The sequence below is a fragment of the Punica granatum genome, chromosome 4 (genome assembly GCF_007655135.1).
Source record: "Punica granatum isolate Tunisia-2019 chromosome 4, ASM765513v2, whole genome shotgun sequence".
Taxonomy (NCBI): Eukaryota; Viridiplantae; Streptophyta; class Magnoliopsida; order Myrtales; family Lythraceae; genus Punica; species Punica granatum.
In genome coordinates this window covers 39308245-39329698 of record NC_045130.1, presented here as the reverse complement: position 1 = coordinate 39329698, position 21454 = coordinate 39308245, and the positions used below count along the sequence as shown (strand labels likewise).

The following is a 21454-nucleotide window of genomic DNA, read 5'->3' as shown; positions in this document are numbered from 1 at the left end:
TTATCGAAATTGTTGTTTTCTTTTTGAAGTTGTATTATAATATGAGCTCGTGAGACACCTGAATGGTCCTTCTATATCTTCTTTTTTTTTTTGATATTGGCGCTGTCACATTTTTCAATATCTGTTTTTGGTGTTGTAGTTTTATTTATTTTATTTTTTGTTTTCTTTCTAGCACACACTCTCAAGATTTACCAGACCGACATTGGGAATTGGAATTTGGAAAAAGATGACGATATGACTACGCACCCGAAGTCGACATCCATCGTGATTCCCCTTCATCATATATCCCCTCTTCTTTTTTTACTTTTTTTTTCACTTATATATATTTATTTATTTATCGATTTTTTTTTGGGTGAATGAATATATTTTCAATATAAGGGAATGGTGGTTGGTTTGTTGGGGATCTGCAAAATTTAACAGATCCATTTATGAGCATATGACGTATATGGAGATCATACACGCCTTTTTTTTTTCTCTGTGAATTACACTTTATATATGTGTATATACATGCGTACACATTTTCCTCGAAGGTGAAGTACATTATGTGTTTATATATTTCTATCTCCCATGATGGTTCTATATATATATGATTTGTGAAGAATTGTGCATTCAACATTGTGTTGTCAAAAGATTTCACATCATGTATATGTACATATGACTACTGCTCATGTACGAGTTCAAGATGTCATAGGTCATGCCCTCAGCCTTCTTAAATAGAAGAGTGGCCTTATAATGACGATACACTAGATCGGTGGCGGGAGCAATGATGTCGAAAATGAAATGAAGAGAGATATATACCAATACAATGTTATATTTGAATAGCGGCTCGCAAGTTTTTTCAATTCAGTGGTTCCCATATATGAGACCTAAGTAGCATTAATGTACATGCAAATAAATCTACAAACTCTTGAATATTGTTGCAATTCGATCAGACCAAATAATGTATATGCATATACTTATATATAATATATGTTGCATGGAAAGAATATTTTCGAAAAGGAGAAAATTAGAAGCCCCACACACTGATATTCTGAGATTGAGATGAACCTTTAACCAATAGTTCTATGAGAAATATTCAATGAGAATCATTCATCCACTTTGGATGAATAAAAACCAATCAAAATGCTTGTAAGTGAAAATCTGTGGACCCATTGTAAGATTAATTTTTCACTTTCATACATTTTAATTGGACGTTACACATTCAAGTGGATGAGTAATACTCACCCAATATTTGCTCGTGGTTCTATCATCCGAAAGTGACACTTGGGTTTTGAATGGACATCATGTGAAGATGCATGCATGGGATGGGAGCGGGTGGCCTTATGCATATATATACACATACAGTATTGTTTGGAGGTTGAATTTTTACCCAAACTAAACTTTTTCTTGAAATTATTTCCCACAATAAACTTCTCCTAAAATTATTTCCCAAAATAGATTTATACTATTCTTTTGATTATTCTTCTAGTCCTACAACTTTTGATTTGTTTCATCTAAATCCCTTTAAAAAAATCTGTTTTATTATTATGATCCTTCCTCAAATAAATTTTCTTAGTAATTATTTCTCAAATAATTTTTTTTTAATAGATTTATCTAATCAATTTTAATTTTGCTTTTAATTTTATATAAGAAATTGTTGAAGATTTCTCTTAAAACTTTTAAGAGTTATATTAAACTGAGTATGTGAGCTAGAAAATCTATTTGACTAATAAGAATATTGGAGAAATTCTTTTTATTAATTGTTTAAAATACTATTGAGAATTTTACATAGAGAATCCAATATTTTAGAAATAATTTAAAACTATGGGAATAAACAATAGGGAATAGTTTTAGTTAGTACATGCATGCCTTAGGACATATTTATTGTAAATTTGGTGTATTTCTCACTATGTATGATGATTATATATCTTAATTATGATAATTTTATACATTGTTATGTCTCTTTTTAATGGGAAGAATTTTAATTCCGGAGCATCTCCTAGGTTTATTATAATCATACTTCCTATCAACTGGTTTGCAATTGTCAATATATATTCTCGTAAATCTAGAAAAAAGAAATATATATTCCCGTAATTCTTTTTATTCTACATAAAGACATTCTAAATACCTTGTTTTCTATACTTTTAATTTGACAAAACTCTAATAAAATTCTAACATGTATTTTGTAGTTTCATCCATAAACCTTATAGGTTGATTTATGTAAAATTTATTTTAAGATATGTTGAAAGTAAACTTGTAAATAACTCATTCATGATAATAATTAAATTAGGCTTTTTGTAAATGGATTTTAAAAAAATGAATAAACAAGTTATAAGGACTAAAAAGATAATAAAAAAACTGGCATAAATTTATTTTGGGAAATAGTTTTTAAAGGAAGTCTAATATGAGTATTATTTTTAAAAAGAAGTCTAGTATTACAAAAACTCTTGGAGGTTTCCTGACAGAGGAAACCCTTTGCGAAGGATCATTGAGAGTGACTCAACCTTCACTTCTTCTTCACCTCCTTCAAAAACGTCCTTATAAAATCCCACTTGACCGGGGCCTATATATAGATATTTGATCTCTAATAATTAATATTATTTTAAGTGGAGCTAGATATGTATATAGATCTATATATGAGGCCAATAACGTTACTCTCTTCTTGCAGCTCGGAAGGACTGCCATTATATTATACACTAAGCCGATGGCCCGTGCTATGCACGGTCATTAATGTTGTTATTATAAAAATATTTTACTGTGGTTTTTAAGCTAACATAGGACAGTTAATGGAAAAAATTATGTGAGATAATTAATGCTCTATAGTTGATGAAAATTAAATTGAAACAATTAATGAAACTAGTAATCATTCTCCTTAAATAATATCATAATTAACAAGTGCTTGGTAAATAGCAAAAAAAGCACACTTTTTAATTTATGAAAAATAATTTGAAATTTATACATTACTTAATTTTTAACTAAGTAAATGTGATAAATATCAATTAAAGTTTATTACATTTTTCAGTAAAATATATAGAAAAATGTAAGTATGGGTAGTATAGAATCCGTTTGTACCCATACTACCCTAAATCCTAAAAGACTATATCATAATAAATCCGAACATTTGTCTCGCAATGATAAAATGAGATACGTAGTACGCAAGAAAATCGTCCGCTTGATCGAGTACGCTACCAATCAATTTTACAACGAAATTCATGAAAATTAATTTGTTGTAAAACTTATATAAGAATAAACGTGCATATTAATATTATTTATTTCATCGCTAAGTAAACGAATATATTAATATATTATTTTATAATATTGTTATTTATTTTAGCGTTGAACAACGTATTTATTATTGTATTACTTTATAATTTTATTATTTATTTCATAATTAAGAATTTATTTGTCTAATAGGACGAAATAACAATGTGAACGCACTTATTATTTATGTTCGTTTATTTATATAAGATCGAATAGAATATATTATAAATAAAATGAATTTATTAAAAATATAATAAAAAATAAACGAAAATGAATCACACTTATATATGATATTATATTGTCGTCACCATTTTCAATTGGCTATATAGCTTCTAACTAGGGACCACAACTATTTCTCTCTATCTATATGAGTGTGTATATATACATATTTTATTAGATGCGTATGCGTATTTACATAGAAGCCAATATATAAATAGATATATATATATATATATATATATATATCACAATATTATTTATGACATATATAAAATCAAATTAATCTTTCCGTTCTTATTTTTTATGAGACACTACATGTTATATTAGGGTCTTAGGCAATGGGCAAATCCGTCGGATAGCTGGATTAAAAATAATTCCTTTGAGGTGGTCCCATAATCATATGACGGGACACACACACACATATATATATATACAAATCACTTCCATCTTTTTTAAGAGAGAATAGAGGGAGCTAGGGCAATGTATTATTATATTAATACTATGCAATTATATATAAGATTAATTATATAAAAAATGAAATTTATATTTTTTTCTAAATATAACATGATATTTAGAAAATAGTACAGAAAGACACGACATTCATATTTTTTTTTAAATATAACATGACTTTTGCAGAGTAATATATAAATGCATGACATTTGCACTTTTTTCTAAATATATCGCGACCTTTAAAGAATAACACAGAAATGTACGACTTTCAGGTTGAGCTGTGATTGTAACATGACGTCAATTATTCCGTTAAATGTAAGGTAACAACTAATGAGAGTTAACGATACAATGTGACACAACATGATTAAACGAATGGCACCTGGCACCGTTAGCTATTATCGTTACAATTTGACTAAATAATTTACGTTGTGCTAAATACGCAATAAATTGTAAAGATCGTGTATTATTTAGAAAAAAAATGCAAAGGTCGTGCATTTATATGCTACTCTTCAAAGATCGTGTTACATTTTCAAAAATCGTGCTATAATTAGAAAAAAGTGTAAATGGGGTGCTTTTTTAAGTAATTAAGTCTTATATATAAGATTGTACATGTATAAACGGTCGAAAAGTTGTCGTGAGGTAATAATAAAAATGAGTTTTCAATATGTATGCTGGGATAAGGAATAATATTATAAACGTGACAAGAAGCGATCTAAGGATTTGAGTTTTCAAAATTTACATAATTATTGCAATTTGGCTCCACACAAATGACATTTTCCCCCCTTTTTTTAAGCTAAGTCGGAAGCGGGATACATACATACATATACAGATATTGTGATTGTCTCTAGTACGTACGAGCCCTTGATCAGATTCAATTTGATCATAATTCCGGAACCGATTGATGATGCCTAGTTAAGCTTATTGGACAGTTAACTGCATGTTACTGAAAATGGGATTATATAATCTCGACATCGCTTGCGAATATATATCTCTACATATATATATATATATAACGTGTATATATTTTTGGTAGATTATAACGTGTATATAAATTTGGATAAATTTTCAAAAAGTTTGTCGAGCTACGGGATACCTTGTATTAGCCTGTTAGGGGCAACGAAAGCAAAACTAAAAGCTAAATAAAATTTTCAAAAAGCAAAACTAAAAGCTAAATAAAATTTTCAAAAAGCAAAACTAAAAGCTAAATAAAATTTTCAAAATACAGTTTTTTTTTATCGGTAGGCACCATTGTATGATTTTAGCAAGCAAGCTAGCAGCTGCTAGCCGTCTAGATTTCGTTCAAATAATAATTAAGCATTGGAAACTAGCAAAAAAGACTAAAAGCTAAATATAATGGTCAAAATAGCAGTCAATTGTTTTTTTTTTGTTACAAGTGAATTTTATAAATCTAATTCAAGAAAATGAAAAATTAAATAGAATTTCTATGACAAAAATCGAATATAAAATTTCTTGATTTCTAAGCGAAAGAATATGTCATCATAATACACCTCCTTCTCAACTTCACTATTTTTAGACGAGAATATGCTCTACAGTTCCGATCCCATTTATCTTAATTATAATTATTATGCTACATATACAAAATTTTCTATAATGGTGGGAGGATTCTGAAATAATATTCTCGTGGGACATATTAATGATTAATTTTTTTTCCCTTTAAATGAAATGATACTTCTGGGAGCAAAACGTGGCAGATTCCTCCTCCCCTACATAATATTCCTGACGATCACTGCATTGTGTGTTTTTTCTCGAATATCAAGATTGAATCTATGAGAGAGCCACCCAAGAGAGAGAGGAGAGAGAGAAAGCGTTTTCAAATTCAAAGTGGACATCACATAAGTTGTAAGGGGCCCCATTAAATGTGTTCCATCATTCAATCAATGGCGTGAATATGATGATGTACATGTGCCTATATATATGTATATAGACATGTCTGCGAATGTATATGTGCAGTAGCATGGAAGTTACAAAAGAGTGCAGGGCATGTACATAAATTTGTGAAAGTTCAGTACGATATACAATGTATGATATGCCATCATCAACCCCACTTACGTACAATCATCAACTCCATGCATAACGCATTCACCCCCGTGCACCATCCCTTAAATCATTTGAAAACATAATAATCACCATTTTTTTCCGCAATTACTTACGCATGCATCTCTCCTTTCTTGGGTCGATTTTGTTTTGGACTCCGACGTTTATAATGTGCCAAAGGAGAGCCACATCTAACTGTATAGCTAGTAATCATCTGCATTATCCTGTTTGCGATTTCCATAATGTGAGTTATACAATTACTGGCACGAGCTTAATCGATGTTGGGTAGTTCGTACTCTTTAGAGTTCGGGCCAACAAGATGTCAGGCTTGGTGACAACATTAACATATACTAATATGATCTATGTTAGTGCAGTAGATGGTTTGATAGACTTTAAATATTAGGAAATTATTGTTTTTTTTAGGAAGATCTATCGGTTTAACATAAAACTAGTAAAATTTATATTTCATTTTATTAAAGCACATTGACCTCATTTGCAAACCGATACGTAAATTATTTTTTATTACAATAGGAGGCTCATAATCTAATGCAAGGAAATAGAAATGATCCGATGTGTAAATTTCATTGATGAAAATCGAATTGATAACCATGTAATTCTGAATTAGCGAAGAATTAAGACCCTTTTCTTGGAATTGATCCCTTTATAAGAGAATAGAAGGGGAGAAGGAGCGTCTGGTCTGTGTGGGGACAATTTACGGCTATACTCCACTGTGGAGTATTGACCGGACTGACTGGGTGGGCCCAATGACTGTGAGGGGGCTTTCTTTTGTCGATAAGGGCCGGGAAGGACAGAGAAGTTACACATATGGGGAAAAAATAATTTGCCAAACTGAGGCAGAACCTAAAAAGAAGGAAATTTTGAATATAAGAGGTCCCGTTCCCTGTGCTGAAATCATGCAATGATTTGTTTGCTTAACTACATAATAAGTGAAATCCATTAATGCCCTAGAGAATAAATGTTGCATCCTCTGTATATCGAGTGATGCACATCAGAATATATATATATATTGCATGCTAGACTTAGATGATAATAATTCGTAAAGCTAAAAGGTCCATAACTGAATCACGAGTAGTAGAATAATTAGCAAATCAAACCACAAGTCCATAACAGAAAGGTCCACTAATTGAAAATTCTAATCTACGGCTTGTCCGAGCTCGAGGCCAAGAATAGAATGGTACTGACTACTGAGAGAATGTTCACCACATTATTTGCAAATTGACAAGACTTGAAGAGGACTCGAACCTCCACGCTCTTTAGCACGAGATTTTGAGTCTCGCATGTCTACCATTTCACCACCAAGGCATCTTCAAACTGAATCGTATTCCATGAATATGATATCTATCTAGTGTGATGTATGGAATATATGACAAAGGTAGAGTGTTGGAGTATTTCTATTGATCGGTCATGTCATATAGGCCCAAGTCGGATATCCAATTGTTTCGATTTGAACCCAATGTTGATAGGCTTCTTACTTCAACTAGTCCCCGTGTTCCTCGAATGGATCTCTTAGTTGTTGAGAGGGTTGCCCAAAAGCAGCGTATAAGGCGTACCCAGTAAAACTTACAAGTAAACCAGATATAGAGATGGCGACTAGGGTTGCTGTTTCCATTATTATATAATTTCAAGATCAAAATGGATCTATGATAAAATCGTTTATTTACAACGGAATGGTATACAATGTACGAGATCTTGTAGCACTTACCAATGAGGCCCGATCGATTAGTATTACACAGAAGAATACAAATTGGGTCAAGTGGGAGGAAGCCCGCCCAGTTGGGCCTTGTGACATGACATCTGAAGCCCAATTTGAGGCCCATTAATATCATGAGAGCCCAGTCTGTTTCTTTCTTTTCTTAATTATTATTATTTTTTTCAATTTGAAAATTACATCTTCCAGTACCTTGTAGTCTCTAAATTATAGTTGCCCAAGGAGCTAGAAGGCCTGCACATTGCAAGACGAGATCACTGAAACCAATTGCTCATTGTTTACAGCCGATCCTCCTGACTTATTACAAATCGTACGTCATAAATTATAAGCTTTTATAGTATAGTATAGTATAGTATTCTGTAATAATTTCTCCTATTAATGGTAATTTCGACCGCAATCATAGTTTTCCTTGCTATAAAATTAGCTCAGAAAATTCTTTCTAAGTCTGTTTGGCTTGACATAGGTATCAATTGATCAAAACGTTCCATTGGCGGGACGTGATGGACTTGCGCGCCGCTTGTCAGTCTAAGGATTATATTGTCATGATCAGAAGTTTAAGGATAGATTTGCATTTCGGGCACAAGTTGGGGGAGCGACATGGTAATTTTCGTTTCCTCGTGCTATCTCCCTGCGCAAGCGAAGAGCTCGTCAAAAATGGCGGAAACAGGAACGAGGAAGAGAAAAATGGGAGAAAGAAGCGGAAGAAGAAAAGCTTCCGCTCCTGCCTCAGCTCCAGCCCTAACGAAGTGGCCTCCCGTCAAGCCCAAGCCGAACCTTCAAATCAATCGCCTCAAGGAGACCGATCTCTTCACCGTACGTTTTTCGATTCAATCCTCTTGTGTATCATCAGAATCAGCTAGCCTGTGTCGGCAAAATGCCTGCTTTTTTAACCCATGAAAGCATCCTTGCGTGTCTAATGCCATCCAAATTGCGCAATTTGAGTGATGCACATCTCATCTCATCTCATGAGCTGCATAGTAGGAAGATTGATTGAATTCGTTACCTAAGGGACAAGTGTAGGACATGTGGTTTTTGCTGGAGGTTGGGTTTTACTCTCATTGCTTTTCTCCGAATCAATTTCACTTCGGCGAGCTTCAAAACTGAAGCTTGTCGTCCATGGCGGTGTCTTTCTTGTTGTGTAAACTTTGTGGCTCAGCTTGCAGTTTCTGATTTGTCTCTCCTCTTTTAAGATATTCAGGTGCCGAATTACTTCACATCGGCCGAATCTCAGACATTTGTAAAAGTCGCTGAGTCCATCGGTTTCACTCACCAAGGGAGCCTGGGTCCTCTTAAAGGCGAAGCTTATCGGGACAATGATAGGGTTTCTGTAAATGATCCTGCACTTGCAAATACAATATGGGAATCTGGACTCAACACACTGTTCTCTAATATCAAGATAAGAGGGAAGGTTGCAGTTGGGTTGAATCCGAATATTCGATTCTATAGGTTTGTTCTATTTTATGTCTCTGCTCGTGGCTTACATGCTGACTTGGCAGATTCATGTGTCTGTGCATCGAGATTAGTTTGAGCTTTCTCTCGTGTTTTCTTAGGTATAAGGTCGGTCAGAGGTTTGGGCGGCATATTGATGAAAGCGTTGATCTCGGCGAAGGAAGGCGGACCCACTATACGCTATTGATATACTTAAGCGGGGGACCGAAACTGAAAAATAGTTCAAAGGATATGGCTTCTGATGTTCTAGTTGGAGGGGAAACTGTCTTCTATAATTCATGGAATAATGTTGTGGCTGAGGTGATTAGAGTTGATAATATTCCTCCAAAAAAACTCTCTTTTCTTGGTCCATTGTTATTCACGTACTGATTGTGTTCCATCTTTTCTTTGCCATTTTCACAATCTCTAGGTGGCTCCAACTGAAGGAATGGCTCTCGTCCACATTCATGGAGACAAGTGTATGCTGCACGAAGCTCGGAACGTTACCAAGGGTGTCAAGTATGTGTTCCGATCTGATGTAGTCTTTGCTTGATCGCATAAGTTGTTTCTGATCTTATAGTACGGATACTATCATCTCTCAAGATTAGTCAACAGCCATCATCTCTCAAGATTAGTCAACAGCCATCATCTCTCACTTGACAATTCCTACTTGATTTGGTGCAATATATCGTTTATGTTTAGTGGCTCTCTCCAGACTCCAAAATGTCAATAAGTAGTTTGGTCACCAGGCCGGTATCTTATTTTATTCATACATAAATAGTACATAACATCTCCGGAAAAGAAAGAAGAAATTATCGCATGGTTATTCGTCACTGCATATCACGAAGAAAACTCTCTCTCTCAGTTCACTAGCCGGCATTTCCTCCTCACTTCTCCCTCCTCTTTTACTCCAACATTTCCGAGATTCACCATCGAAGCAACAAACCCTTTAAAAAACAGTCCTTGGTCTTCAGAAAATGACTGAACCAACCACTTAGTCCTGTGATCGCCAACCAGCACCTGATCGGATCCAAACACTCCTTCTCCTGCCATGAGCCTCCTATAGTAATCATTGTCAAAGGTCGACGCGGTTCTGTCCAAGAACTGTCCTGCATTCCTGTCTTTATTCGGCTTTGGACATTTCTTCTTCAGCTCTCTTGCAAACGAGAGGTTGATGCTGGGGTCGGTATCGTGTGTTGAGCTGAAATTATGAATCCGAGCTTGGAAGGATGAGCAGTGTGAGAATCCCAGGGTGTGGCCGCCAGAGACTGCAACCAATTCCTTGAGCCCTAAACCTCTCTTTGCAAAGCTTTGAATGAGTTGACTCACGTTGAAGGTTGGAGCCGGCAAGTTTATGGTCTCAGAAGCTTTTGATACTCTTCCGTCTTTTCGCCCTTTGAGGACCTCCCAGTATGGCCCTCCCGTCTGAACAAGACGACAGAGGAATGAAAATTTTTTTATGGTGCGAGAATGTTATTGCATTCCTTCACAGCAGATGGTAATATAAATCTATTCTTTTTCCGGAACTTTACCATAGAGACTACATCTCTTGCTGCAATGGCAATGATGTCAGCGCAGGAGACTGTTCCAGGACATGCCATTTCGAGTTTGGCCTTGGCTTCATCGATAACGTAGAATGCCCGAACGGAGATGTTGGGAGGGCCGTCCTTCTCAGCTTGGTTTCCCGGGGTTGAATCCAGTAATAATGATGCATCACATCCCTGTCCATGTAATCATATAATCAGTATCTATGAAACTGGAAGCCTTGGAAAATGGTACATTGGGATGTCGGATGATTATTTGAGAAGGAAAGTGTTTCTTCGTACCCTTATGAAACAGTCGTGGAAGAACATCCTAAGGAGGCGAGCTGGGACTTTAGGGTCATTCCTCGTAGCTTTCCGAACCGTCTCCAAGATGATCTCCTCGGCTCTAGGACATGCTTGATCGTAGTGATGGACATTGAGTGAAGCTCTTGACAAGGCAACAATAGCTAGGAGAAGCTGAAGCACTAATAAGGTCACTCCGGGAAGAGCTTTGGGCACTGAAAGAGCCATGATCTTAACCTAACCTTGAAAGATATAATCATATAAGAAAGGAGAGGAATGCCGAGGAGAGGCGAGTGATGAAATTCTGATGGCAAGACTTTGGTATATACAAGCGACCGACGGGGGAATTATCTATACATTTTAATTTGAATGGTCGTATTACATGCTTTGAAGTTACTCCATGGATGGAAGGAGATACGAAAAGCAGCAGCTGTGTAGAGCTAATGGATGTCCTTTGAGACCAAGATTCCGCCCCTAAGCAAAGATAACACATGTTCGTACTCCCATCTTTCCTGAAGTTTCTTTCCATTTTTCCAAATGCTTTAACGGACAACTTATTCTCATGCCAAGTCTTTGGTTCGGGAGCGGTAAATTGATAGACAAGAGTGTACTCTAATTAATCAATGTCCCTTCCTTTCTTATAATCAGAAACCGCGATTTTTCTTTTGGTATAATCCACGTCTGCATGCATCCTAATTAATCAGTCATTAGGCAGTCTTCTTGAAGCCAAATGCTAGGAGCTTATCCCGTTGGTTGGCTTATATCTATCGAGTTGGAGTGTCTGAGTTGCTCGGTTGGTGAGGCATCGAGGAAGTAAGTACACCCGTGTACTATGTACTATGTACTATTTCTTTTTTTTTTTCGGTTACATACTATGTACTATTTCTGCTAGCACGCAATCGTCGCTGGCAGCTTTTTGGGCCTCAGAAGGCCCGTTAATCGGCCCACATCTTGGGCTTTGATTGGACTAGGCCCATTTCTTAATTTCTGCTCAGCAATAGCGACGTCCCTTGAGCTTAGTTTCATGTTCCATAATAATATGAGTAAACTGACAAATTGGTCCTCCAAAAATGTATGTTACATCAAATATGAGCTCAAGAAATTTTTTACATCAAATTAAACCTTGAGAGATTAAGTGTACATTAAATCCGACCTCAATAAATTTTTTACATCAAAATGAACCTTGAGAGATTAAATGTACATCAAATTGAACCTTAAGAGATTAAATGTACATCAAATCCGACCTCAAGAAATTATTTACATTAAATTGAACCTTGAGAGATTAAGTATATATTAAATCCAACCTCAAGAAATTTTTTACATCAAATTAAACCTTGAGAGATTATGTGTACATCAAATTCAACCTTCCATCAAAATGCCCTAAAAAAATGGATGGAAAAATTCGATCCGACATTCAACGGCTGATATGGCATTGTTTGATTATTTTCTTCCATTTTTTTTATTTCTCATTTCTGTATGGCTTTAAAAAGTATTTCCTACAGTTCCCTCACTTTTCAGTCGGATGCGGGAAATACTTCCTCCTCCCGACGCGTCCTTCTCAATCGCTGATGCTCTCAACGTAGACTTGCCAATTATTGTTACCGTGATCTCTCCGAGAGCACCAGCGATTGAGGAGGACGCATCGAGAGGAGGAATTTTTTTCGCCTTTGACTAAAAAGTGAGCAAATTGTAGGAAATACTTTTTTTAAGGCATACAGAAAATGGAGAATAATAAAAAAAAATGAAAGAAAACAATCAACAATGTCACATCAGCCGTTTAATGCCAGATCATATTTCTCTATCCATTTTTAGACGACATTTTGACGGAATGTTGAATTTGAGATACACTTAATCTCTCAATGTTTAATTTGATGTAAAAAATTTCTTGAGTTCGGATTTGATGTATATTTAATATCTCGAGGTTCAATTTGATGCACACTTAATCCCTCAAGGTTTAATCTGATGTAAAAAATTTCTTGAGATCGGATTTGATGTACACTTAATCTTTCAAGATTCAATTTGATGTAAAAAATTTCTTGAGGTCATATTTGATGTACACTTAATCTCTCAAGGTTCAATTTGATATAAAAACTTTCTTGAGATTAGATTTGATGTAACATGTATTTCTGAATGATCAATTTATCAATTTACTCTAATAATATCAGCTGAAACAGGGAGGAAGACCTTGATTAGATAATAATTTATGAAAGCTCAAGAAATTTTGATCCTTTTTTCGCGTGGAAAATTTTGTGTAAGATTCAAACTTGGTAAAGTAGGCATACGGAACAGTTTGACTGGATTTTCGTCCCGAACATCGAAAATATAACCTAGAAATGTAAATTACACATGTCTGCAAGTTGGCAAAGTGGGCCCCAGAAGAGAAAATCCCGCCGAGGGATGAGCCACGTTTCAGCATTGGGAGAGGAGACCGACAGCCCTAGTCTATAGCCCTAACATCTGCGGCCGCTCCTCTGGAGACACCTGGACCGACCACGTGAGGACTAGCTGGGGCCAATTGTCAGAGCAGTAGATTATTGTCTTGCTGGGACCCCCACCTCACCTCCCCCCATGCCCATGTTTCGTTTCGCCTTCCGTACGTGCCAAACACAAAAAGTAACTTTTGTTATTTACCCAAAAAAAGAATAAATAAAAAGGCCACTTTTTATTATTTCTTTCTCCCTTCTCTTGAATCTAATATCCATTCTCCCTTCTTCTTCTTCTTCTTTTTTTTTTTTTAAGTTGGTATTAAGAAGTTCAAAAAATCCTGACTATTTCAATTTAAGTTGAATCGATCCATTAATGGGACAAAATCCTCTTAGTATAAATTTTTTCTATTTACAAACTCTAATCCAAAATATTAAAGAAATAAACGTTGAATCGATTAAATCAATTCATATTGGTAAATTTAATATCAATTTGATCTTAAAAAATTAATTAAATATAATTTTAAAAGATTTTGTCACCATAATAGTGTTTTCAATTTCTCTTTCGTCTACAAAAAAGATCTAACTGCTAAAGGATGCTACGAAAATATAACGTGAGCGTACACGTGAACTAAGGCTATCATTGGATAATTTAAAATAAGCAAAACCACGTTTTAGTCGATTCTGATAAAAGAAATTAAGGAAAAAAATAATTAAGGAACCAGAGGAGGGGCTCCACCACAGAGAACTTCCCGTACCAGCAAGGTCGTCGTCGGTCTTGAAACCTCCGACGGTCACCGAGCTCATTTGGGCTATAACGGTTGGGCTATTTTGATAGATGAAAGCGAAATTTAAGAACTATTTTGGTGACAACAATTCTTTAGGAAATAAATTATTGGCTAAATAATTTTTCAGGGATCAAATTGATAGTAAACTGAGATTTGTTTTCCTTTCTATGTTTTAACCCTCCCCACCTTCCCCTTCAAGGAGCTCATCGTCAATAGGACTTTCATCAGCCTATACGCCCTGCGGTGGATGCGGCCATAGCCAACCACCAGGGCGAGAGATTATCATTCTGAATTTGTAGAAAGACAATCCCTAATGAATTTTCATTGAACGAAAATCCCAGAAGAATGGGGTCAAAGACGAGCTGAGTCAAAAGTCGGCGGAGAAGCCATGAACAATCAAACAGTCCCGTTCTTGAACAAACTGCACAACACGGTCAGTGTCACTACTAATAGTCTAATAGTACTGATGAGCTGACCGTCTAAAGACTATGAACATGGAACTTGTGACGAACCTAAGCACTCCCGAAGAACTGAAGTTCCTTCTTCTCGTAAACCTCCATAGAAAAATCCCTCAGCAACTGCGTTGTTATCGTGGTCGTGGTAGAAGTATTAGTAGTGGAAGTGTCTGTATTCGTACTCGTGCTGCTCGGAGAAGCGGTTGATTCCGCATTCGAGCTCGAGCTCGGTGGCATCACGCTCGAGACCCCACCCTCCATGGCTGCCATAAAGCTTGATATCGGCCTCCCCATCACCCCGAACATCGGCTGGGCTGCCGCTGGCACTGGCGCCAGGGGCAGGAATTGTGGGTGTGCCGAGACTCCTTGCGGCACCAGTGACATGCTGGGTGGGCTCAAAACTGGCCACACGGACCCTCGGCTGTACGCTAGTGGGGCAGCGCCAGCCTGGCCTACGTCGATGAAGTCACTGTTCACTGCCATCTTGTGTCCCCGCTTCTTCCTGTTCACGTCTCCGGAAGGATTTGCCGGTGTCGAGGTTGGGATCTTGAGGGCCCCACCTACAGAGACTGCTATTGCAGGGACGGTGCCGGTGCCGGTGGCCTTGACAATGGCAGGCTCGGCGTGGTCAAGGAGCCACTTGATGGTCTCTCCGTCATTCCGGTGGCCGAGCTCTCGGGTCAGCTGGAAGATCCTGGCAGCACAGGCGGCAGGCATTCGGACCCTCCTCCCCCGGCCCTCCACCTTCATGTGGCGGTCCTTCGAGTTCGAAGGCCTCTTTGCAACTGATCTCTGTGTCTCCGGCGCGAGGAAAACCTGCGCCGGCCCACCAATCGGAAAAAAGCCTCCGCCTTTGGGCTCCAGGTAGCTGCTGGCTGACTCCTCCTTCAGGGGATCATCCGGCCGACCATCAGAGACAATCTCGGCGCCGGTTCTTTGATCGACCTTGTTTATGTTTATAACCCCATCATCTTCTTCTGCAGCAACGCTTTGGTTCTGATTCTCCGACTTCATGACCAAGAGAAACAAGACCTACCCACGAACCCCAACAAGATTAAGCTTCCTGAAAAAATCGATGATTTGATCGAAGCCAAACAGAGATTCGAGGAAACCCACAAAGCACCAAGAACAGTAAACTACAATATGGGATTTCCAGAAAGAGTAAGGGGGGAAATTATGCTATTGGAGGAATTAATCGGGGTGGAACAAATCATATATCATATCATAGATGGGGAAAGAGCAAACCCTAGGATGGATTAGGGCCCCCCACTTGTCCTCGTTCTGTCGGAAGATCAGATTTTGATGGCGGGCCCGCTCGGGGCACCAATGGTTTATACATGTAAGATAAATTTTATCATCTAGAATTATATTTTACATCACATAATTCCTTAAGAGTAGAAACATATGTGTCGGAAGCCTTACCGTCAATCTCTCGTTAAAAAACAGACAGAATCCTTTTATGTCAAATTTTTTTTTTTTATTTTGCTCAACAATAGTCGACCTTTACACAGCCCAATAGAATCTCCCAGATCCATGGAGCAATGATTAATGTCGATTTAACCTATCATGTTTCTTTCTCACTCTTTCACCCCGACGCTCTCTCCCCTTGACTCTCTTTCTTGTCAATTTCAGTCCCTCCCCTTCACACAGTCCCGGAGACTAACCGAACACAGCCGGAAATCCATCGTCTAGAAGATTAGCTTGACTTGATTTGAAGAGAGAGAGGGAGGCAGATTGGCATTGGTTGCACCCCCGCCGACTACCGATCATATATTATATGATTTTCGTGCTACCCTTTGCCCTGCTGCACTGCTTTTTTGCTTGATTTCCCCTGCTCCATTCTTCTCTGTCGTGTCGCCATTACATTATATCTCCATTGCTCCCCCAACATCTCCTAAGAGTAAACTAGCAAATTGGTTCTTGGGATATGAAATTTGTCTCAAATGCATCTCGACCAATTTTTTATATCACTTTTGCCCTCGATCACCTTAATGTACGTTAACTAGGTCTTTTTGTACATCAAATGAATCCTCTTGTCAATTTCCATTAAAAATTAGACGGAAAACAATATAAAAAACCACCTTTTAAATATATTTTATGATTTTTTTTTATTCTTTAACATTTATGCATTATTTTTTCTGTAAAAAATATAAAGAATTAGAAAATCTCTCTCTCTCTATTATGGAATCGAGAGTGGTGGGTCTGCGTTGGGGTAGACCGGCTACGGGGCACCCTTGCCACCCACAACCCCGCAGTGGGCTTCACCAAAAGCTTCGGGAGCCTCCAGCAAGGTTGCTTGGGGGGGAGAGGTGGCGGTGAGGTTGCCCTCATTGCAGATCTACCCCTCTCTCTCTCTTTCGAACAAGAGAGAAGGGGACGGATCAGCGGTGGGGGCAACCCGTTCGGCATCGCCCCTAGGCTGCCTTGCCGCAAGCGTCGAAAGCTCCCGGCAAGGTCGACTTGGGAGGGTAGTGGTCAGCGGTGGTGCTTACACTGCCGATCCCTTGCCTTGCTAAATAGTCTAGAATTATTTATTTATTTTCTTAATTCTATAGGATAAAATAAAGAAGGACGATGAGGGAGTTCAATAGTATGGCCGTGACCCTTCCCTTGAGATCTCCTTAATCTTCCACATCATCGATGAAGTCGAGAACAACAATAACTCCAGATAGCTAATAGCTTGTTTGGTTTTAGAATTTAAATATTACTCAACTCAACTCAACTCAACTCAACTCTATTCTTCCACAAATTCAATATTACAATCATTATTGTTTTGTCTTTATCTTTCTTTTAATAATACTACCTCATTCATATTTTTTAAACTTTTTATAATCAATTTTAATAATAAATTTTTTATTTAATTTACATATATATATTCTCACACATCCATATATTTTTCTACATTTGTAATAATTATTTTTTATCTTTTCTTATTCCCCAAAATTAAGTTGAGTTAAAATCTCAATTCAAAAACCAAACACACAATTAGCATTTTATCTTTTTGGGTTCTTCTTGTATAATTTATGTATTTATTTATTTAATGTGATTGTGGTACTGAAAATTTGAGGAATTTTTTAGAACACCAACCATTTCTGTGAATTGGTGGGTTTAGTTTCAACTATATCTAAGATTCTATTTGTTTTCCATCTTCTTGGTGCAATTGGAGAGAGAGGGACCAAATCGGGATCGACTAGGGGGAGAAGCAGTGGCCGATTGCGAGCTCCCACAGCAACAATCATGAAGGAACTTAAGCTCTAGTTTTTCGATCATTCATCTGAAAATTCTTAGATGGAAGTTGTATGGCTTAATTCGATGCCTGGTCTTGAGTTTTTTTTTGCTGAATGGATGAATGGTGTTGTGCAGGAAAATATTAACCATTGGCGGTCTCCTCATGGAAGAAGTTGGCCATGGAAACCATGTTCGGTAAATTGGTGTCACACCGATTTTGATTCAAAGAGAGAAAAAAGGGGGGCAGATTAGAGGTGTGGCACCAACACCGGCAACTGCCAACCTTGCCGTGGGAAGCCTTTGGCGAGGTTGCCTGGGGGTCGGTGGTCGGTTGCGAGGAGCCCCCATCCACCTATCCTCTCCACATAACCTGGTGTCTCTCTCTTTTTTTCAAGATCGATTCCTCTTCTTTTATTTTAAATCGCATAAAAAGTAAGGAAAGAAATATCTATAAAGAAATAGCAATATGAAAAAGAACAAAAGAAACAAGAAATAATAAAATAATGACACATCAGCATTTTCCATCCATTTTGTGACAGAGGTTAACGAAAGGGTAAATTCGATACACATTTAGGCGGTCAAGGGTGAAAGTGATGTAAAAAGTGAGCCAAGGTACATTTGAGACAAACTCAATCGGTTGAGGAAGGAAGCTTTCCACAGCCCCAAGGAAGAATACTCCCCACCCCAATCCAAGCAATTTCTTCTCCTAATGATTTCAGTAATAATAACACCTAAGTTTAGAGAGAGAGTAGGGGCAGATCCGCGGTTGGGGCGCCGCGACGGCCACTGCTCCCTGAAGGCGACCTCGTCGCAGGCCTCCGATGCCTTCGGCATCGTTGGCTGCACTGCTAATCGGCGGTGTATCGCCCACCGATCTCCCCACAAACCATCATCTCTCTTTCTCTCTCTCTCGTTTCCAGAATTCTCTAATTAATTGTTATTTATTTATTTATTTTCAGTTTTCAATTGTTTAAAACAAAATAAAATGAAGAAATATAAAAAATGGAAGTGAGAAAAAATATAAAAAAGGCAAGATATAATAAAAAACTGTCACGTTCAACGATTCCATCCATTTCTTAACGGAAGTCAAATGGAAGGGCATCTCACGTGTGCTTTATAAAGACCAAGGTTTTATAAGATGTGAAATAATTTGAGGTTACATTTAATGTAAAGTTCATCTTTCAGAATATATTTGACGGTTTTCTCTTTTATATATATGGAGAAGGATTATAGACTGTGAAGGAGAGATGAACGGATAGGATTGCTTCGGGCCTAAGCACATGGGTCCCCATGGTTTACACGTAGTGGGTCGGGTCCTATATTTCTAGTGGGATATGTATTTCTCCGTTGTAATTAATTAGTGGTTAGAATTTGATAATCAACCACTAATTTTGCCTTTTCCGGCCATCTAATCGACACTTTCTTTCTTCTAGCCCTCTTTAATAAATTAATCAATTAAGTTAATTGCGATGTACGAGGCTCGTAGATTAAAAATAATCAGATGTCAATGGTCATTTTGCATTCATTGTTGCAACATAGATGATCTCTCTACCCCAAGCTATTCATATATATCCCATATCTACCGTCCGCCATATGAATGCAAATTTGCTTGAGTCTTTCGAGTCGTGACGGTTATATAGGATATCCAAATTCGAAACCAAGCTCCATTTATATCAAAAGCATGTAAGAATAATTTCTGCATATATCCTTTCTTGAGGAAGATTCCACCCCTGGAGGGTGGTGTTGACGAAGCCCGTCATCGGAGGTGACGTAACTGCAGGTTCCTCTCCAGCCTGAAAAATAAAGGAAAGAATAATCTGCGATATCAAAAACTGGATATGCTGCCGGCTTCCATGTAGTTACCGAACTAGGTGATGCCCATGACCACGATGAGGGAGACCCCGACGGGTCAAGGAGATGGCACGAAGAGGGCATTTGTGGGAGTATCGGCAATGCCCTGTCAGACCATGGGCTAACACCGGATTACATTAAGCCCGTGGGCCTTGAGCTGGCCTTTGGGCCCAATACTGCTGAGCATCAAAATGCATGGGCTTCCAGGGCCCCCGCCGACAATATGATCTCGCCCACCGACAATATGATCTCGCCCACCGACTTATTTGTCTGAGGTTATGCCCCATGCATCTAAGTGACTATTGAGTGCGGATTACTCAACTACTTTGCTGAGTTACATCCAATCAATGCACCTAAATGATAAATTGACATTAATCATAGATTCTCACTTATAAATATTGTAATTGATTATTAGTCATTCAGATTGAATAAGTAATACTTAGTATATATAGTCAATGCATCCCTCCTCTTGCATCCTTGTAATCGATCCTGCATGAAAGCAAATTAACCGACAATATACAAAATTTTGGATCATGCATGATGCATGTGTACTAAAAAATAAAGAAGAGAAATAAGAAAATTGGCCTCAAAGAATGGAAGGGAGATCCATTAATTAAATTAATGGTGTCCGGCCTCATGATATATCTATACTTCTATTCTAAGGAAAAATTCTACAATACATATACTCAAAATAAATATATGATACATGCAGTAGTCAACTAATAGGTCGCTGACGTATGCCTATAATTTTTAAAATACTCCAAGTAATTTATTTATAAACTCAACAATTAAATTATACAAAAAAAGTAAATTATTTCAGATCGAGTAATTTTACTTGAAAATACTACACGTTCATTTAACTCAATATGTTGTAAATTAACCCTACTATGAAAGCGAGAAGCTTTTTATTAGTCTTGAGATTTCCGAGAAGTATCCTTCATCTTATCTTATCTTATTAATAAAAAAAAGAGTAGCTATTAGAAAGGATTTGTTTTATAAATTCATCCTTCCCCGTCTCTTTCAACGCACCTTTTTTTTTTATCTTAAAAATTCTTCTAATTATTGTCTCTCTTTCCTCATAACTCTTCCCCTTTTCCGTTTAATTCTAATTTTTCTTTTATTTATTTAATTTATTTCAGTTTCTAAACCAAATATACTGAATCTCCACAATTGGGAGCATTGATTAGACCCATGTTAGTATCGTCTGTTAACAAGAAATTACAACCCATGGTAATTAAAAAAAAAAAAAGGAACGTCAAGGGAAAAAATTATTAGTAATTTTCGCCCATATTGCATAATGTGGATATATATCTAAAGTGTACATTCTATATCTATTTGTGAACTTGACTACAATGTAATAAGTGGAGGAAGAATTGTGAATACATATACAATAAAAAAAATTAGTAATTTTGTCTAATTAAAATTATGTAACTTTTTTTTCTTATGATTCTATGAAATTTAAAACTTAATTCTAAAAATTTTCAATTGAATGAATTTACTATTTGCTTGAAATATTATACTTAATAGTTTACTTTTAGATTGAATATGTAGATGAAATATATTCATATATATATAAATTATGTTGATAGTGTGTATAGTACATTTGAAAGTTATTGAAAAAATTCTAAGACGTAATCCTATGCATACACGGGCAAACTTGTTTTTTTTGTTTTTTGTTTTTTTTTTGAAAATCATGGCAGAAAAATTAGCATATGAATAAACTTGATTCCAGTCTAATTAAAAGGATGATAAAGATAAATGC

The 21454-nt window shown here is 36.8% G+C and overlaps 3 protein-coding genes across 4 annotated transcripts; 1 reads left to right on the top strand and 2 right to left on the bottom strand.

Annotated features, from left to right (window-relative positions):
• The first annotated feature begins 8166 nt into the window (after positions 1-8166).
• LOC116206103 lies at positions 8167-9829 on the top strand. Of its 2 annotated transcripts, none has more exons than XM_031538872.1 (4): positions 8167-8506; positions 8884-9139; positions 9244-9442; positions 9552-9829. In XM_031538872.1, the coding sequence occupies exons 1-4, from the start codon at positions 8194-8196 to the stop codon at positions 9672-9674; spliced, it is 891 nt and encodes a 296-aa protein (XP_031394732.1). In that variant the 5' UTR covers positions 8167-8193; the 3' UTR covers positions 9675-9829. The 2 variants fall into 2 exon arrangements, with proteins under 2 accessions (XP_031394732.1, XP_031394733.1); XM_031538873.1 differs by having other exon boundaries at positions 8329-8506; positions 8892-9139.
• Positions 9830-9847: 18 nt separating this feature from the next.
• LOC116206102 (peroxidase 66) lies at positions 9848-11265 on the bottom strand. Its single transcript, XM_031538871.1, has 3 exons — positions 10948-11265; positions 10654-10842; positions 9848-10546 (listed from the first exon to the last, which is right to left on the bottom strand). Exons 1-3 carry the CDS (start codon positions 11173-11175, stop codon positions 9983-9985), a joined length of 981 nt encoding a protein of 326 aa, XP_031394731.1. The 5' UTR covers positions 11176-11265; the 3' UTR covers positions 9848-9982.
• Positions 11266-14549: 3284 nt separating this feature from the next.
• On the bottom strand, positions 14550-15907 carry LOC116205463 (transcription factor TCP9-like). Its single transcript, XM_031538081.1, has one exon. The coding sequence runs from the start codon at positions 15625-15627 to the stop codon at positions 14671-14673; it is 957 nt and encodes a 318-aa protein (XP_031393941.1). The 5' UTR covers positions 15628-15907; the 3' UTR covers positions 14550-14670.
• Between the last annotated feature and the right edge of the window lie 5547 nt (positions 15908-21454).

Coding starts and splice junctions, on each gene's coding strand:
- LOC116206102 (XM_031538871.1), bottom strand. CDS start 11,175: ATGGCTCTTTCAGTGCCCAAAGCTCTTCCCGGAGTGACCTTATTAGTG. Junction 10,843..10,947: donor TCCACGACTGTTTCATAAGG/GTACGAAGAAAC, acceptor TTACATGGACAG/GGATGTGATGCATCATTATT. Junction 10,547..10,653: donor CAAGAGATGTAGTCTCTATG/GTAAAGTTCCGG, acceptor CGTCTTGTTCAG/ACGGGAGGGCCATACTGGGA.
- LOC116206103 (XM_031538872.1), top strand. CDS start 8,194: ATGGACTTGCGCGCCGCTTGTCAGTCTAAGGATTATATTGTCATGATC. Junction 9,140..9,243: donor CCGAATATTCGATTCTATAG/GTTTGTTCTATT, acceptor GTGTTTTCTTAG/GTATAAGGTCGGTCAGAGGT. Junction 9,443..9,551: donor GGAATAATGTTGTGGCTGAG/GTGATTAGAGTT, acceptor CACAATCTCTAG/GTGGCTCCAACTGAAGGAAT.
- LOC116205463 (XM_031538081.1), bottom strand. CDS start 15,627: ATGAAGTCGGAGAATCAGAACCAAAGCGTTGCTGCAGAAGAAGATGAT.